This window comes from Eucalyptus grandis, chromosome 3, assembly GCF_016545825.1.
Source record: "Eucalyptus grandis isolate ANBG69807.140 chromosome 3, ASM1654582v1, whole genome shotgun sequence".
NCBI classification, from domain to species: Eukaryota; Viridiplantae; Streptophyta; class Magnoliopsida; order Myrtales; family Myrtaceae; genus Eucalyptus; species Eucalyptus grandis.
The window spans coordinates 36,785,531-36,801,336 of NC_052614.1; the positions used below are offsets into that span (position 1 = coordinate 36,785,531).

At 40.4% G+C, this 15,806-nt stretch overlaps 2 protein-coding genes across 2 annotated transcripts; both read right to left on the bottom strand.

The window, feature by feature from the left end:
* Positions 1-3,055: 3,055 nt before the first annotated feature.
* LOC104437353 (pentatricopeptide repeat-containing protein At5g66520) lies at positions 3,056-7,264 on the bottom strand. Its single transcript, XM_010050293.3, has 2 exons — positions 5,384-7,264; positions 3,056-3,389 (listed from the first exon to the last, which is right to left on the bottom strand). The coding sequence occupies exon 1, from the start codon at positions 7,153-7,155 to the stop codon at positions 5,713-5,715; it is 1,443 nt and encodes a 480-aa protein (XP_010048595.2). The 5' UTR covers positions 7,156-7,264; the 3' UTR covers positions 3,056-3,389; positions 5,384-5,712.
* A 2,085-nt stretch (positions 7,265-9,349) lies between these two features.
* LOC104431133 (18S rRNA (guanine-N(7))-methyltransferase RID2) lies at positions 9,350-14,606 on the bottom strand. Its single transcript, XM_010043815.3, has 9 exons — positions 14,274-14,606; positions 14,074-14,149; positions 13,421-13,504; positions 13,284-13,339; positions 12,486-12,542; positions 11,451-11,500; positions 11,157-11,309; positions 10,181-10,313; positions 9,350-9,901 (listed from the first exon to the last, which is right to left on the bottom strand). The coding sequence occupies exons 1-9, from the start codon at positions 14,370-14,372 to the stop codon at positions 9,737-9,739; spliced, it is 873 nt and encodes a 290-aa protein (XP_010042117.1). The 5' UTR covers positions 14,373-14,606; the 3' UTR covers positions 9,350-9,736.
* Between the last annotated feature and the right edge of the window lie 1,200 nt (positions 14,607-15,806).

A 15,806-nucleotide genomic window follows, 5' to 3' on the forward strand; every position in this document is an offset into this window, starting at 1 on the left:
CTACTAGTCTTTCTTCCTAGTTTTGTTTGTGCCAGAAATTGGCATGGCTCTTGTGTGCCAAAGATCAAACTATAGCAATTAATCAATAAGTTGAGACAATCAAAACCAAAACTATGAAGGATAAAGGAAATTCTTACGCATTTTATGGTAATGTATAAAAGAAATTACGAACTTTAGTTTTCATTACTATATTAAGATGCAAATTACTACCATTAAAGTTGCCAATATCGAGGTACATATGTGAAAGAACTAGTTGAAAGAGATTCATGCCAAAGAATTTACATGGTGCGGAGTAATAAATTATCATAATTTATGCGCAACACACACCCTTGAGGTGAATGTTGGAGGATGATTTGATTTTGTACTCTGATTATAATCACGGAGATCATGGGATAATTAATTTAGTTATAGAATATCTTCAGAATATTCAGAAGATGTACCGGGAATTGTAATCTTATTCAATTTTCCTTTGTACTATAATTGTAGGCATATACATCTACAAGATACATTGAGAAATACAATTACAATTTCCTGAAATACACTCCGTCTCTTGTCATGCTATCAGAGCATATGTTCTGACTAGCTTCCGTGAGTGTTCTGAATTGCCTTCGGTAGTTCTTCAATTGTTGTTGCAAATTCTTCCTGCAAAACAAATTGACACACCGGTTAGAAATTCAATCTTCACACACTATGCCCAAAAATCAAGAAAACAAATCAAGCAGCAGCAACGACCAAGAATCGATCCATCCTACAATGGAGGAATCGCCCAACAATAACTTTTCTAAGAATCAAGTTTCAGACCAGATTGATCAAACGCAAGATCTCTCCGAACAACATCCTTTAGTTTCGTTGCCCACACCAGTTCAATCTTCAGGCCCAGTTCAGTCTTCAGGCCCAACACAATGGTCAGCAATGCAATGGATTCCCGTCCAAAGTCCATGGACCACTGGACCCAACCAACAATAGTGGGCTTCCCACGGCCCACTCGGAGAAGGTGCAGACTTCAGGCCTTCAGCTGATGGATCGAGGTGGCCACCTCCGGGTCACAGAACCGACTTAGATCCAGTGGGCCAAGGGATGAATTCCTACTCGAGATTGCAACTCGGCTTCTACCCGTACCCTATTCTTGCCGCCGGTCATCGCTCGAAGCTTGGAGACACCCTTTACACCTCGTCGCCCGACAGACCCTAGCTCCAGATTTGATTTTTTTTTTTATGGGCCAAGTTAAGCCCGTTCGCCCATGTTGGACCAAAACCCGGCCCATAAGTGAAGGGCCCATAAGAGAATGTAGTTACTATTGTATAAATATATAAATAAAAAGAGGGAGAACATTGGTTAATAGAAAGTGAAAAACACATAGCGTATTTCTCTCTCTCTCTCCCTATACAATAGTGTTTTCTCTCTTGACGAACGGAATTCTAGGGCCTCAATTCATTTTTCCGAGGCTATAACGATACTTAATCTGTGGCAAACAATGTATGTCCGTCTTTATAATATATCTTTTGATCGGTATTACATGTTCTTCCCAGACACGTTTTCCGCGTTCGTTTTTAATATTCAATCGTTCGAGTATTAAGGTTTGAAACTGACAAGAAATTTCAATTTTTCTAGCCTGCCAACAGGTGTCTTTAACATCTCAATCAAATGGCACTATTTGCTAGTCTTTGTCGACCAACTAGGAATGACAACAAATTTTCAACACACTATACCATCAGAGTTGAGCCAATCACTTGAGATGCCACTTTGCATCCTCATATGGCAATCACCTTGTGAAACGCATATGGAGAGAGTCATTAATGCTTTGGGAGTTCATCCCAGCTTTTGAACAGATTTTATAAGACTTACCCTACGTATGGTGTTTTGGGGAATGGCTTATGGTCATCAACAGTTCAACATGAGCATAAATTTGGAATTGATCCTTTCAGAGGAAGTCAAAGATAGAAACATTGAGGACGTCTCTTCTAAAGGATGAGTCAGATGCGGATCAAGTCGCTCGGGGTGTCTCGAGAAGCACCATCTAAAAGCTCGAGCAAAAGAGCTACTCTGCGTAGGATGGCGATGAATCTTGTTGTATTTGATCAGAAGAACTGAATGGTGTAGAGAAGGCGATGGAGATACCATGTTCCCCTTTCTTTCACAATAGATGCATCATTCGGTGGCTCAATAGGAACAACTCTTCTCCATTGTATCGATGAAAAGTAGAAGAACAAGATCCAGAGTAGTTGCTTTCAGTTGGAAGATTTCTGTTTAAAAATGAGTTCTCATTTTTGCAATGGACTAAGTATTTAGACAAGATCACTTTGTAACTACTTGTCATTAATAATAATAAAAAAAAATTGCTCTTCCTCGGTTTGTTCAGCTGCGATGCAATGACATGCCGGACCATTGGGACACTACATTAGCTCTTTTGCTAGTAATTTCGTCTGTGACACTGGACTCCAAACTACCCTGTAATGTGAAAACTTGAGATTACATCACTAACATAACATGGGAGCTCTAAGGAAGAGTGCATTAAAAAGGGCCATTCGCTATGACAACCTACCAACTTAAAGTAGAACTAATATGGTTTTCATTATTGAGTTCACTTCATTATTGAGAAAATTTGTGTTGATTAGGTGGTTGAGATACTGAAATGTAGATGGCATTGGCAATCCCATATCACTCATTGTAGTATAATGAAATGCCAAATATCACCAGAGGTGTCGAGACTTTTTAGTATTTTTTTTCTTGGCTCCTGCCTGGAATCGAACCCCATAAACCCCATCCACCAGGGTGCAAAGCAGATTTGTGACCTACTAAAACTTGTTACCAAGTCATTCCACCAGATCCTATTTGATTTTCTAATTGAAACAAGTTATCAATTATCAAAAGCATGAACACCCTACCAGCTTTTACATCAAATTAAGATCCATCACAGAAATATCGAAAAGAAATTTTGATAAAAATCTAGCACTGCTCCCGCTTCGCTAATTATATGATGTGGATAAACAGACACTAATAGATTATCAATCAATCAGATTACCTAATGAAAGTACTGAGACGTAAAATGAGACACTTGATAAATCGCCAGATCTCAATATATGAAAGTGTTTCCCTTGGGGCACTACAGATTTGTTTAGATAAATTCGGGTGCACATCGCATGGGAATAATCAGATTGTGACAATGGCCTCATCCTCTGGTCAAGACAAATTACTGTAATTTCTTAGCAATGCGATAGAGATTACTACCCAATGCCAACTGCTGCGGTCAACGTAACAGGAACCACATTACAAGATCAGGTACAAAAGGCTGAAAATGAAACTTCTTCCCCATGCTGAATTTGAAGAATGTGAACTCGAGTATTATGCTGCTGATGAAATTCACACATCTAAATTCCTTCCATACTGACCTGAGAAAACATAGTTCACTCCATAAGAATACTCAAACAGCATTTTAAAGTTTTAAAGGATTGACAAAGAGAGTAATTCACACAAGCTCACTGTAAATGTTCTTGTATTTGTTTTGTTTCCTTTTGTTCTCTTTCTGACATTAGCATTGCTCTATTATGTACTTTTTTTTACTTTTTTGAAAAAAAAATGTTTGAGAGCATATTAAAGATTCAACGTGGTCGTTCTAATACTTGAAACTTCCAAGCCACACTCACGCGCACATACACCATCATGTTCATCTTTTAAGTGGTGATCAAGGGCAAAACTTTCTCAATCGTATCTGAGATACCAACTGTAAGTTCCAGATCTATCTATCTATCCATCCATCTACACACAATAAACATTTCTTATGTCTCATTTTTCACATTATGCAAAATTAGTTGTTATTCCTCAACTCAAACATGGCCCTGCATTCAACTACACAGTGAGACAACTCTTGTCACAAATCCTGAGTATGCAGGAATAGCACTATGCCAGCAGTATACCGGAAGAGAAATAGTACATTGGAAAATAATTTTGCATTTGGGAGCAATATGTTGAGACACTATGGCTTATTTTGGTGAAGTGTCTAGTTCAACAAACTTCAGAGTCATTTCTTTTACCTCCAGAACCAATAATAAGCAAGTAATCATGATCATAGCAGAAATACATCCTCTAAAATAGCATGACTTGGGGAACAGGAGCTCTACATCCAAATGCAAATAATATGCAGAACATGGGGGAAAAGCAAATTTGTCTAGGTATTTGTCAGTGTTTAAAAAAAAAATGGAACTGCAATAAACAGCTTAACTGCAATAAGTTTCAGACTGTTGAATTTTTTAGTGGTCAAAATCTAAGAAGGTTAAATTGGTTTCCAGAAGAAAGGAATGATGCATGGATGACATTCTCAAAAAGGGATTCAGGACTTTGATGTCCTTGAGGCATTCCTCACAAAAGGTTTTGGCACTGAGCTATGCATCATATTAGGAGTTTGAGTCAAAAGGCACATTTACTCAGGAGAAAACATGAAGTCAGTCATTAGCGAGTGATTCAAACTTATGGCCAAACCAAGCAATCCAGTAAGTACTAAAGTTGGCAATAAACACACTTAAACCAATGCCGATTGACTGACTCACATATGAACAAGTGGCTAATGAGAAAACTACAATTTCTATACAGACAAAGGTGTCGGTCAGAAAATAGGAATTCTAACAATATGGAGCCACAGGACATAAATTGTAAAATAAAGTCTGGTCAGCTGCATTTCAGGGCTTGAACCAAACAACATACACATCCTGGCAAAAGGTAATGACTGCAACCATAATGAAGCCAAAGAGCAGCAAGACGGCCAGAACAATTTTGAACCAGAAAGATTTCCTATGCCATAAACCAGATCTTCCCAACTAGACATCCACCAGTGTGCCTTAACAATCCCTCATAAATACAATGACTTGAATTAAAAGAAAGAAAAGTCCTCTTGGTCAGTCAATTTCCTTCAATTTATCTTCCACATGTCAACTCTATACCAGCTATGTTTCAATCAGTGCCAGTGGCAATTTTAAACTCACAATGGAGTTCATATCCCTGTTTCTGGAGATCAATATTGTTGTCCTTGATTTTGCGGTGGATGGATGTCAAATAACAAAGCACGTGCTTTATCCACTTATTTTTTTCAACCTTCTATTCTTTTCATATTGTTCCATCCAAATACAGCCTAAGAGAACCAGCTAAAATAAACACAACTATCACAGCTTTCTCTAGCTAACTGAGTCTCTAACAGAACAAAGACCAATGGTCACAAAATGAAACACCATTCGATACAAAAGTAGCTAAGATAGTTGAGGAAGCTGTAAAAATTTCATCCAGTAAAATAACATGATCTTCCTTTTATTTATTTTTATTTTTTTTAGGAAGCCAAATAACTAATGAAAAGCATGCCATGTACAATCCAAACCATAAAGATGATAATATGCACCTTGCAATCTTCTATATTGATCCATCAGTTCCTTTCCACCGGCAACCACCATAAACCCTCCTCTCCTATTCATGTACTATCTAGGCTGCCACTTCATCACACCCCTAATGGCACTCACATCCACTCTTCCAGCTTCCCTCTCGCCAAATCAAAGCCAACTGTAATTCTTACTTCATCATCCTCCACAAGCTGCCACCACTCCTCCACTGCCACTATCTTTCTCCTTCTTGCTCTACTGCTCCTTCATGATTCCATCAACAAAGTCCACTGCATCTGGAAGCATGCGTGGCAGGATCATCAACAACAAATTTATGGACAATCCCATCAATCTAAATGAAACTCCAAGCAGAAACTGTGACTACTTTGTTTTCCTTCATAGTTTTTCTCAGCAGCAAAACATCATCCCAGTTGCCCATCTTAGCATACATATTGGCCAGTAGGATATAGCGTCCACTATGTTGAGGTTCTAGTTGGATCAGATGCCTGCCGACTTTCTCTCCTAATTCAACATAGCCATGCATCATGCACCCATTCAACAAAGATGCCCAAATTGCACCATCTGGTTCCATTGTCATACTCTTTATCAACATACCAGCCTCTTTGATTTGTCCAGCCCGAGCCAAGAGGTCAACCATGCATCCATAGTGTTCAATAGTTGGAGCGATGCCGTAAACTTTACTCATGCGTCCAAACAAGCGCCATGCTTCATTGATGAGGCACTTCTGATTGCAAGCCATCAGAGCTCCAATAAATGTCACAGCATTTGGTTTAGGACCCCTGTTTTCCATCTCATAGAAAAGATGCAGCCCTGTTTCATTCTCACCATTAACAGCAAACCCCAATATCATCGCAGTCCAGGTCGTTACATCTTTCAGAGGCATTTGGTCAAATACTTTTTGTGCGGGTCTAACAAACCCACATTTGACATAGAAATTAATCAATGCAGTGCCTAGCTCAAGTTCATAATCAATGTCATTATCATCTATGTACTTATGAACCCATTTTCCTTCTTCAGAGGCACCCACGATGGCACAGGCGCTAAGTACACTAACCAAAAGAGATCCACTTAATTTTACATCGGCACGGTCTTTAACCTCAGAAAACAACTCAATGGCCTCATCAAACCGCTCATTCCTAACATAGCCAGAGATCATGGCACTGTAGGAAACATCATTTTTCTCCGGCACTGAATCAAATAGCTCTCGGGCTTCATTAACAAGGCCGCTGCTACAGTAGCCAGTGATAAGGCTCGTCCAGCAAACTACATTCCTCACTGGACTTTGGTCAAACAGGCGGCGAGCAGCACTCACAGCTCCGTGCTTAGAGTACACGCTCACCAGAGAACTCACCACATAAACATCACAATCGTGCCCGAACTTCAGGGCGCCACAGTGAACCTGGCCAAGCAAAGGAAAGCCAGCGCATGCCCTGACCAGCGCGGCGAAAGTGCGGGCATTCGGCCTGACGCCTTCCCTACACATTCGAGCGTACACCGACACGGCCTTCCCAGGTTCGGAGTCTCCCAAGAAACCCATCATCACGACATTGAAGTCGAAGACACCGGGGGCGGGAATGCGGGCGAAGACGCTCGCTGCGTAGCCCATGTTCCCGAACGGCGCGAGCGCGGAGCAGGCCAGGATTTTGCTGGCGGTGTAGGCGAAGCGAGCGAGGCCGGAGACGATGGTGTGGGCATGGATTTGCTTCAGGTGGGCGATGGTGGAGCATCTCCGGAGCAGAGCGAGGTACTGGAAGGTGGCGGGACGGTCGGTCATGCAAGTGATGTCTGGTTGGTGGTTAGTTCGTGGTCTTCAAGAAGCGAACGAGGTTGAACCGAATCAAGTGCCGATGATGTTCTTTTCTAAACTAATATGTTTTTACTGCTTACTGTGGTTGGGTTTTCATGAGTAGGTTAACGCTGTCCTATGCTAGTTTAGCTTGTCTATGTTTAGTCAGGAAAAGTACAAAAAAAAAAGTCTTAAACCTATTATATTGATAATAATTCAGTCTAAACTTTTCAATATAACCAATTTAGTTTTAAACATTTTAATATTTGTATAAATTCAGTCCATTTGATTAATTTTGGCTGGCCGGCATTGATGTGAACGTTAGTCAGTGGCCGGACATGGCAATTTTTATGATTTTTTTTTTCGAATTTTTTATCTTTTTCCTTTTCTTTTCCAACGGTGGTTGGCGAGCCTTTGGTGAGGCTGGCCGGCCACTGGGCGAGGGCTTTGTGGCCCTCGCCTGGCCTCTCCTAGGGCCACCAACAAGGTGGCTTTGCCCGAATCTGGGCGACGCCAGCCTTGCCGACGGCTGGGAAGGATATGGGGCCCATCCCTGTGGCGAGGCAAGGGCCACGAAGCCCTCGCTAGACGCCGGCGAGGGTCGCGCCCTCACCCAAGGCCGCGAGTGAGGCCGAGCAAGGGCTTCGCGGCCCTCGCCTCGCCCGGCGATGGCTGCCATGGCCTCACTAGCGGCGAGCGAGGCCAGAGCGAGGCTAGCCTTGCCCAGATCCGGGCAAAGCCAACCTCGCCTGCCACTGGAGAGGCCATGGCGGCCATTGCCAGGGCGGAGGCGAGGGCCACGAAGCCCTCGCTTGGCCTCACCCACGGCCTTGGGCGAGGCCAAGTGAGGGCCGCGACCCTCGCCGGCGATTGGTGAGGGCTTCGCGGCCCTCGCCTTCGCCCTGGCGATGGCCGCCATGGCCTCGCCAGCCGCTGGCGAGGCTGGCCTTACCCAAATCCGGGCGAAGCCGCCTCGTTGACAACCCTGGAAGAGGCCGAGTGAGGGCTTCGTGGCTCTCGCGCCGTAAAAGAAAAGGAAAAAGAAAGAAAAAAAAAGTAATAGAAAATAATAAAAAAATCATAAAAATTTCCACGTCAGCATCTGGCCAACATCCATGTCAACGCCGGCCGGCCAAAATTAGCAGGATGGACTGAATTGGTACCAATATTAAAATGCTTAAAACTAAATTAGTCTAATTAAAAAGTTTATGATTAAATTGGTACTAATGCAATAGGTTTAAGACTTTTTTGGTACTTTTCCCATGTTTAGTCTTACCCGCATTTGGGAGGTTGATGTGCTTAGGAGGTGAAAAGTATTAGAAATGTACTAAACATATTACATTAATACCAATTCAATTATAAATCTTTCAATTAAATTAATATAATCCTGAACCATTTTTTCATTTATATCAATTGAGTTCATTCAGTCAATTTTAACTGGAATCATTAATATGGACAACGATCATCCAACTAACACGATGGGAGCTACATTTACAATTTTTTGATATTTTTCTGAACTTTTTAAATATTTTCTGATTTTTTTTTTCATTTTTTTCATGCTGACAACCATTGCTGACTGCAGGCAATCCACACCAAGCAGAATAAAAAAAAAATTAAAATAAGATAAACCAGGAAGAACATCATAGAAAGGTTACACAATTTGCTTGTCTAATTTAAGTCATAGTAACGAAGATCAGGAACTAGTTTTAAGTGATTTAGTTTTGTGCAGTGAGATTTTGTGATTTAATTACTTTAAAAGAGATGAAAAGAATGTTCATTTAACCCAATATTACACTATCTCCAATTATGTTCACCAATGTCATCTATCATCACCAGAGCGTTCAACTCATTCGTAAAACTGAACCATTTACCAAGTATTCCTGCACCAATCACCCACAATGGACTAATGTGGCGTCCTCAAAATGCATTTCAAGAATCCCATCGATCGACATGCCTTCACACGTGTTGCATCGTGTGAATTCTCGATGAGCAAATCGTGGTATTTGCTAATTACCTGGGGTTCTTGGAGTGCCATCCCGAGTAAACCCAAGAAAACATTTAATCGAACACTTGCAAACTCACGAGGGTCATCATTCTTTTAAGATCCAAAAGAACATGTAACATCTCAGTAGAGTAGCCTTTCAGATGAAACCAATCCAACCAACCATCGACAAAACTAATATGAAAAACCAACACTCAAGCATGTTTAGCTCATTGATCCGAGAAACACAAGGTTGAATCCGGTCACCAGAAAAAGGAGAGTGAAAGAAACAGAATGGGGCGGAAGGACTCAAGACAGGACATGAGAAGGTAGGTCCTGTAACGATATATCTAAACATGATATAAATCACTCAAAATTTTTGCAGGATCATCCTGTCTCTCTCCAAAAAATGCATATATATACCAATACTAATAAGTCGTTAACTACTTGAAAGAGAAAAATGTATTTGACTGCTGGATATGGAAAAACATAAGCAGTGCAGTGCATAACCAGCGATGCTCCTAAATATGAGCCAGGCCAAAAATTGTATTATGAAAGTCTCTTAGTGCTGCTCATGCTTGCCACTGATCAAAACCGAGATTTGCGCTTGCGAGCCGTGTACTTTGAGTCAGGAGGCACCGCATTCCCTTTTCTCCTCATCTGATCTTTCTTTCTCAAAACCCACTCTCTTCCCTTGCCTCTCTTATTTAGTTTCTGTTTCTTCTTTGGCCGGTGCCTGTCAGAGATACTGACCTGCATTTGAAAAGAGAGCAAGAAGAAAAGACAATCACCCTAGTCAATAATTAATTGAGAACAATTAACAAATTGAATGTTCCCATAAGATTAACAAAAGGAGAGAGAGAGAGAGAGAGAGAGAGAGAGAGAGAGAGAGAGTTCCTTAAGCAAACTGACATATAGAATGAGCCTAAAAGAGAACAAAGAGAAAAAAGAAAGAAAAAGAAAAAACGGAATTTAATATGCAAGTCCATGTCTAGAACAAGTCCAACATAATATTCAAATTTGCAAACTCACTGTTTGATTGTCTTCATCACCACTGCTATCGTCAGAGGCACTCTCCCCATCTTCCCCTTTTCCACTTGGTACGGCACTGCTGACAGATGGCGGCCCACAACTAAGCACAAGGTATTCTTTCCTGCTCTTTGAGCTGTTTTCAATAATGATTCGAGGTTAGTTCATTTTTCTTTGATAGGATTTTCATGAAGGCATGCATCCGTATTACTGTCCATCCGAATTACTGTGGCAGTGATCAGCCTTCATCCAGAACACAGATTATCATCACATACACAGTCTAAAGCACTTATTCCGCAACCGAAGCATATGAAAAATCAATTGTTGAACAGCACATCTCTTGCTTGGACTTGTCATTAAACAGTCCCTCAAAGAAACAGAAAAAGGAAAACTTGCCAATACAATAATAAGCAATTCTGGACATGATATTGATGAGATTCTTCATATAATCATGGACCAGCTTTATAAGCTCAATTTTGCCAATTATCCCAGGCAACGTCAACCCATTAGTAAGAGAATGAACAAAGAGAGATTGACACGTGACAGCTAAAGTGTATTATGCGCACATTTGATAATTTCATAAAAAAAGATTCCACCTATTTAGAAAATAAACTTAAAAGATTATTGACAGTAATTTCTCAGAAATTTATTTATGTTTTGATAGGTGAGTGTATTCACTAAAGGGCACCAAGGGGTGGAAACCCACATACAAGAAGAGCTCAGAGCCAAAAGAGCTCAATTCCAATACAAATCATCTACAGTGTTCATTAAAGCATTTCCATCCACATGCAACTTTCCAACTCCCAATAATTACAAAAGAAAAAAAGGGTGTTTCTCTCCAATGAAAGCCCACTTATTCTGCTCTCAGAAATTTTACTTTCGCAGATGACTTCCAAACAGCAGAATATATACTAAGATATGCACAACATATGCTGTTCCATTGATGTCAAACGCTAAAATAAGTTCTGGTAATGAATACCTGTGTGGGTAGTCAACCACCACACCACCTGCAAATCCAGCCCGCATAGCAGAACTCAAAATCAATTCACGCTGGGCTATACTTTCTGGATAAACTTGAAAAACTGCTCTTGCCCCCCTTGCTAAGCATCTATATAATGATCCAAAAAATGCCCTAAAAAAAAATCAAGACAAATGTCACTTGTAGGACATCCAAATAGGGACTAGAAGTTCTGCAAGATAGAAAAGCAGAAAAGAACATTTTTGATCATTTAAGAAAATCAACCAGTTATCATCCAAATGATGAGGAACATACTTCAATCTTAACCGTGGCTCGTGAGAGGACTTATCCGCATTGCATAACCACTGCATGACAAACGGATGTAGAATCAACAAACTACAGAAAAGAAACTAAAAAAGATTTTAAGTAACCGAGCGTAGAAATGCAGAGAATTTCCAGAGAGTATTGCAAGATCATGAATTAAGAATGTTTACCATGCAAAATTGATGCACTGGATGCAAAGAAAATGTGCAGGAACAATATAACAATTACATCTTTATCCCCAGGGTACATTCCTTCGGTCTTTCAAACCCAATGCACAATTCTAGTTAACATTTCATGTGCACATCTTTACCCCCTACCGTGTCCACTAGACAACAAGTCATTCTATCACCTCATTTTGATGGTATCTAACTAGCAGATAAAGGGGGAAAGAGAGAGTTGTATCTATCAAAGGTGAAGCACGACAGTAGCTACTTCATATCTCTGCAGGGAACTTTTCAGAGTTGATTACAATATTAGCTGCTTCATCCTATCCATGTGGCCACAAGATAGATGCAAAATTAACTATGTTAACAGACATAGGTTCAATACGCAATGAATTTTAGTGAATGCAAGAGCTTAGGATTATAAGGATTTACAAATGCAGCTGCAAATGATTTAGGGGGCAGAACGCCGGCAAATCTTGAATTTAATGTTATCTTATCAAACATTACCAAGACAATTAATATAATCGGTCCTCCTTTAAAAGCGTAGTCTTCCATTGCCCAAGTACCTAGCAATATCCTCTAAAGTATAACAGCTAAATTGAAACAATTTTACTTGAGCTTGACAAGGGAAGATATCTTCTTTCATAGTCTAAAACAAGTATGCTCTTTTCGGTACTTACACTAAGGAACCCAATATTACAGAAGACCAACTGCTATTTGCTACTTTATGCACTATGAAGTGTGAGAATGGCAATTCTGGAGCTCCTAATAAAAATTAGCTCCATTAAGATCCAAGAAGAGAACTCCTATAGAATAAAAACATTAAAATGATAATCAATTTAATGAACGCAATAAAATGAACCTGAACAGCAGAGATACTGATGGCTCCATCAATAACACCAGGTCTAAGTCCCAAGCCCTACAACACAATATTCACAATAAACCCAATGGCAAAGGAGTCAAATGTATGCAGGATGAACAATACCATTGAATGTGACAATCGACAAGGCCCAGTACAATATGCCAGCACAAAGTTCTTCAAAAATAGAGGAAGCAATCAAGCATGCATGCACATATACTCCACAACAACCAACATCACATTGGTGTTGCATGCGTTAAAATTCTGGCGAGCCTGTTAATCGTCTTCTTATTCACTGCCAGGTGTCCTTTGCTATTCAGACTATGGTTCAACGAAGGTGGAATCGCCTGGGTCATGCTAGAAATTGGAAGGGAGACGATTCTCAATGGAAATGGCATAAAGGAACTCAAACCTCTAAGAAGACTTCGGAATCCCTCCATTATCTAATTTGCGCAACTTATGGCTTGGAAGGAACATAAGGAATCTTGAAGGCTTGAAATCAAATCAGCAATAGTTGAATAGCCTTGTCCTAATTATTCCACAAAAAACAAACTGCTTATTATATGGCTAGGCCTTTTATATTTCTATTCTGTTTTCTTTCTGTTGTTAGTTTCTGATTTATATAGCTCATGGATGCTCAATGAAAAATTTGTGCTCTTTCAATAAAACACCTCATATTAAGTAAAGAGAGAAATCATTGGCCACTAAAAGAATTAAAGGCGAAGTACGAGAATGAGCCCATTGCTGAATTTTCTCAGTTTCAGAAATAATACAGTTCAAAAACTTTAAACTGGTCGGTACCTGACCCATGTCGCCAAGCAAAAGATCACCTTCTGCCTCTCTCTCCAGGGCGATGTCTACATTTGAACAGGTAATGGAATATCAAAATATGAGCAGACTAGGAATCCCTTAAATCGATAGGTATTGAATTAACATACCAAGCATTGATGGGGAAATGTCCAAACCAATCCAGTTGTGTCCATTTTCTGATAGGGTCTCCCCACTCAATCCAGATCCACAACCTAGAAAGACCCAAATGTCAATACAACATGATCAACCATCATGAATCTCTGAGCATTACAGACACTGCTCATGGGGAAAAAAGAGAAGAAGTAATAAAGCAAGGAAGAGAGAAGTAAGTATTCTCATCAAGCAGGTGCTCCTATCAAAGCTAAGAAAGTATAACTGAGCGATAAAGTTGCAAGCTGTAACTTAACAAGAGAAGTTGATCACTTCTTCATGCCTGATGACCTAAAACAGAAGACGCAGGAACCCGGCAAGCAAATTGACCCTGTCTCTTCATCAAGCAAAAAAGTTCACCCAATAGACAGGAGACATTCTTCAATACTCCAAATAGACGCTCCAATCATCAGTCACCCACATCAACATTTGATCTTTGTCTTCCGACGGGAAGTACTTCAGTCAAAGACAATGTGGTCACACTAGAGATAAGTTCTCTCACCAACACATCAATTCTCCACGAACGTCAATCGAGTCAACGTTCCCCTTAACAGGAAGCACACGTACAACAACACTTTCAACTCAAATTCAAGCACAACCCACTCAGCACTAGCAGAACTCAAGAGGGTACCAATATCAAGGAGTAATCTCGGAACGCCGTCGTCCGGCAAAGCAAGAAGCTCCAACGCCCTCTCCGACAGTTTAGCCTGCTTTTCCAAACCGACAAAAACCGCCGACAACCACGTTGGTCAGGAGAACCAAAAAAAAAAAAAAAAACGACACACATAACGCGATTACGCGAGCAATGCGAATGAACGAAACCGCGCGGACCTGAATTTCGATGATGCGGGAAGACGAGGTGTACTTGCGAGCCTCGACGTCGTTGTAGAATATCTCGGGCGGCGCCTGTATTTCCGGTCGAGAAGCCATCGGCAGAGCGACCACCAGAAGAGGAAGCTACTCGCAAGCTGAGTTCCGGGTCGGACTTTTTCAGCTGAGCACCGCCGGCACTCGCTGACCGACCGTCCTGAGAGAGAGAGAAAGAGAGAGAAGCGGCGGCTGAGGCGGCGATACGGCGGCGGAGGTACAAACGGGAGAGGGAACTAGGGCTTTTCCTTGCTGGGGCTGGGGGCCTAACGAAACTGGTGCGCCAAAGGCAAATTTTTTACCTTTTTTCGGATTTTGAGACGCGCCCGTATGGGTTTTTTTTTTGTTTATTTATTTAATAAGACTCGCCTAAAACTTTATTTAATAATAAATTTACCGCAAAATTCCAAATATGAACTCAAAAAGTACACTTATTTTCTCACATAAGGACTTCAAGTAGATCTTGTTTCAAATAAGAGACTGAAGTGATCATATCAGTCTTAAAATAAAGATCTTGAATGGTTATTTATTTTAAATAAGAGCCTAGCCTTACTCATTCATCGGTCGACAAAAAATTTTGGCCAACTAGTGGTATTTTCCTCAAAACACAATTTAAATTTAAATTATATTAGATTAAAAATTTTAAAATGTGAACGTAAAAAAAAAAAAAAAAAAAAAACAACAACAAAGGCGGGAGAAGCCTCTCTTGCCTATGGCTGCTATCCCATCACCAGCGAGGTTGCTGACCGAAGGCGAGGGCTAGTAGGCCCTCACCCCAAGACCCTCACCCCAACCTGAGCAAGAGCCGACGACTCTCGCTGACTAGGCGTTGGCAACCCTTGCCCAATGCCCCCAAACCTTGCCTAGATCTAAGAGAGGATCGCTGCCCTCTCCCAACAAGTGTTGCCACCCCTCGCTCAATTGCCGTTGCCCCACCGGCGATGCGGTGACGGCCACAAGTAGGAGGGAGCCCTCCCTCCCATCTTTTTTTTCTTAAATTTTTTAGTTTGTTTTTATGGAAAACAAGGAAAAAGAAAAAGAAATTAAAAGATGAAATTGCCCCTTATCAAATAGTGAGTTGAGACATTTTTTTGAGACTGATATGACTACTTCATTGTCCCTTATTTGAAAATAATGTCAATTTCAAGACATTGTTTGAGAAAATGAGAGTATTTGTAGCCTTTATTTGAAATAATATCTATTTTAGACATTTATTTGAGAAAATAAGGATATTTCAGACCTTTATTTAGAATTTTCCCTAAATTTTCTCATGAAAAACACGTGTGTATGTATCTAAAATATCAAGGGACCCCACGTAATTATGGATGGATAAAACTATAATATAGAATAACCAAAGACAAATGCAAGTAATTGATGAACCTCTTATACTTTATGCATTCGAATTTGAAAAATTTATCGAGGATTTCGTAAATCCCTCATCTTTCTTTTTTGACTAAATTAATTATGTACGGAAAATAAATTAAAATCTAAACATGT

Bases quoted from the DNA above. Each gene is read 5' to 3' on its own strand.
- LOC104437353 (XM_010050293.3), bottom strand. From the start codon at position 7,155: ATGACCGACCGTCCCGCCACCTTCCAGTACCTCGCTCTGCTCCGGAGA.
- LOC104431133 (XM_010043815.3), bottom strand. From the start codon at position 14,372: ATGGCTTCTCGACCGGAAATACAGGCGCCGCCCGAGATATTCTACAAC. The intron at 13,340-13,420 runs GTATGTTAATTC...GTTCAAATGTAG, and splicing joins CATTTCCCCATCAATGCTTG to ACATCGCCCTGGAGAGAGAG. The intron at 9,902-10,180 runs GTGAGTTTGCAA...TTTCAAATGCAG, and splicing joins GTGATGAAGACAATCAAACA to GTCAGTATCTCTGACAGGCA.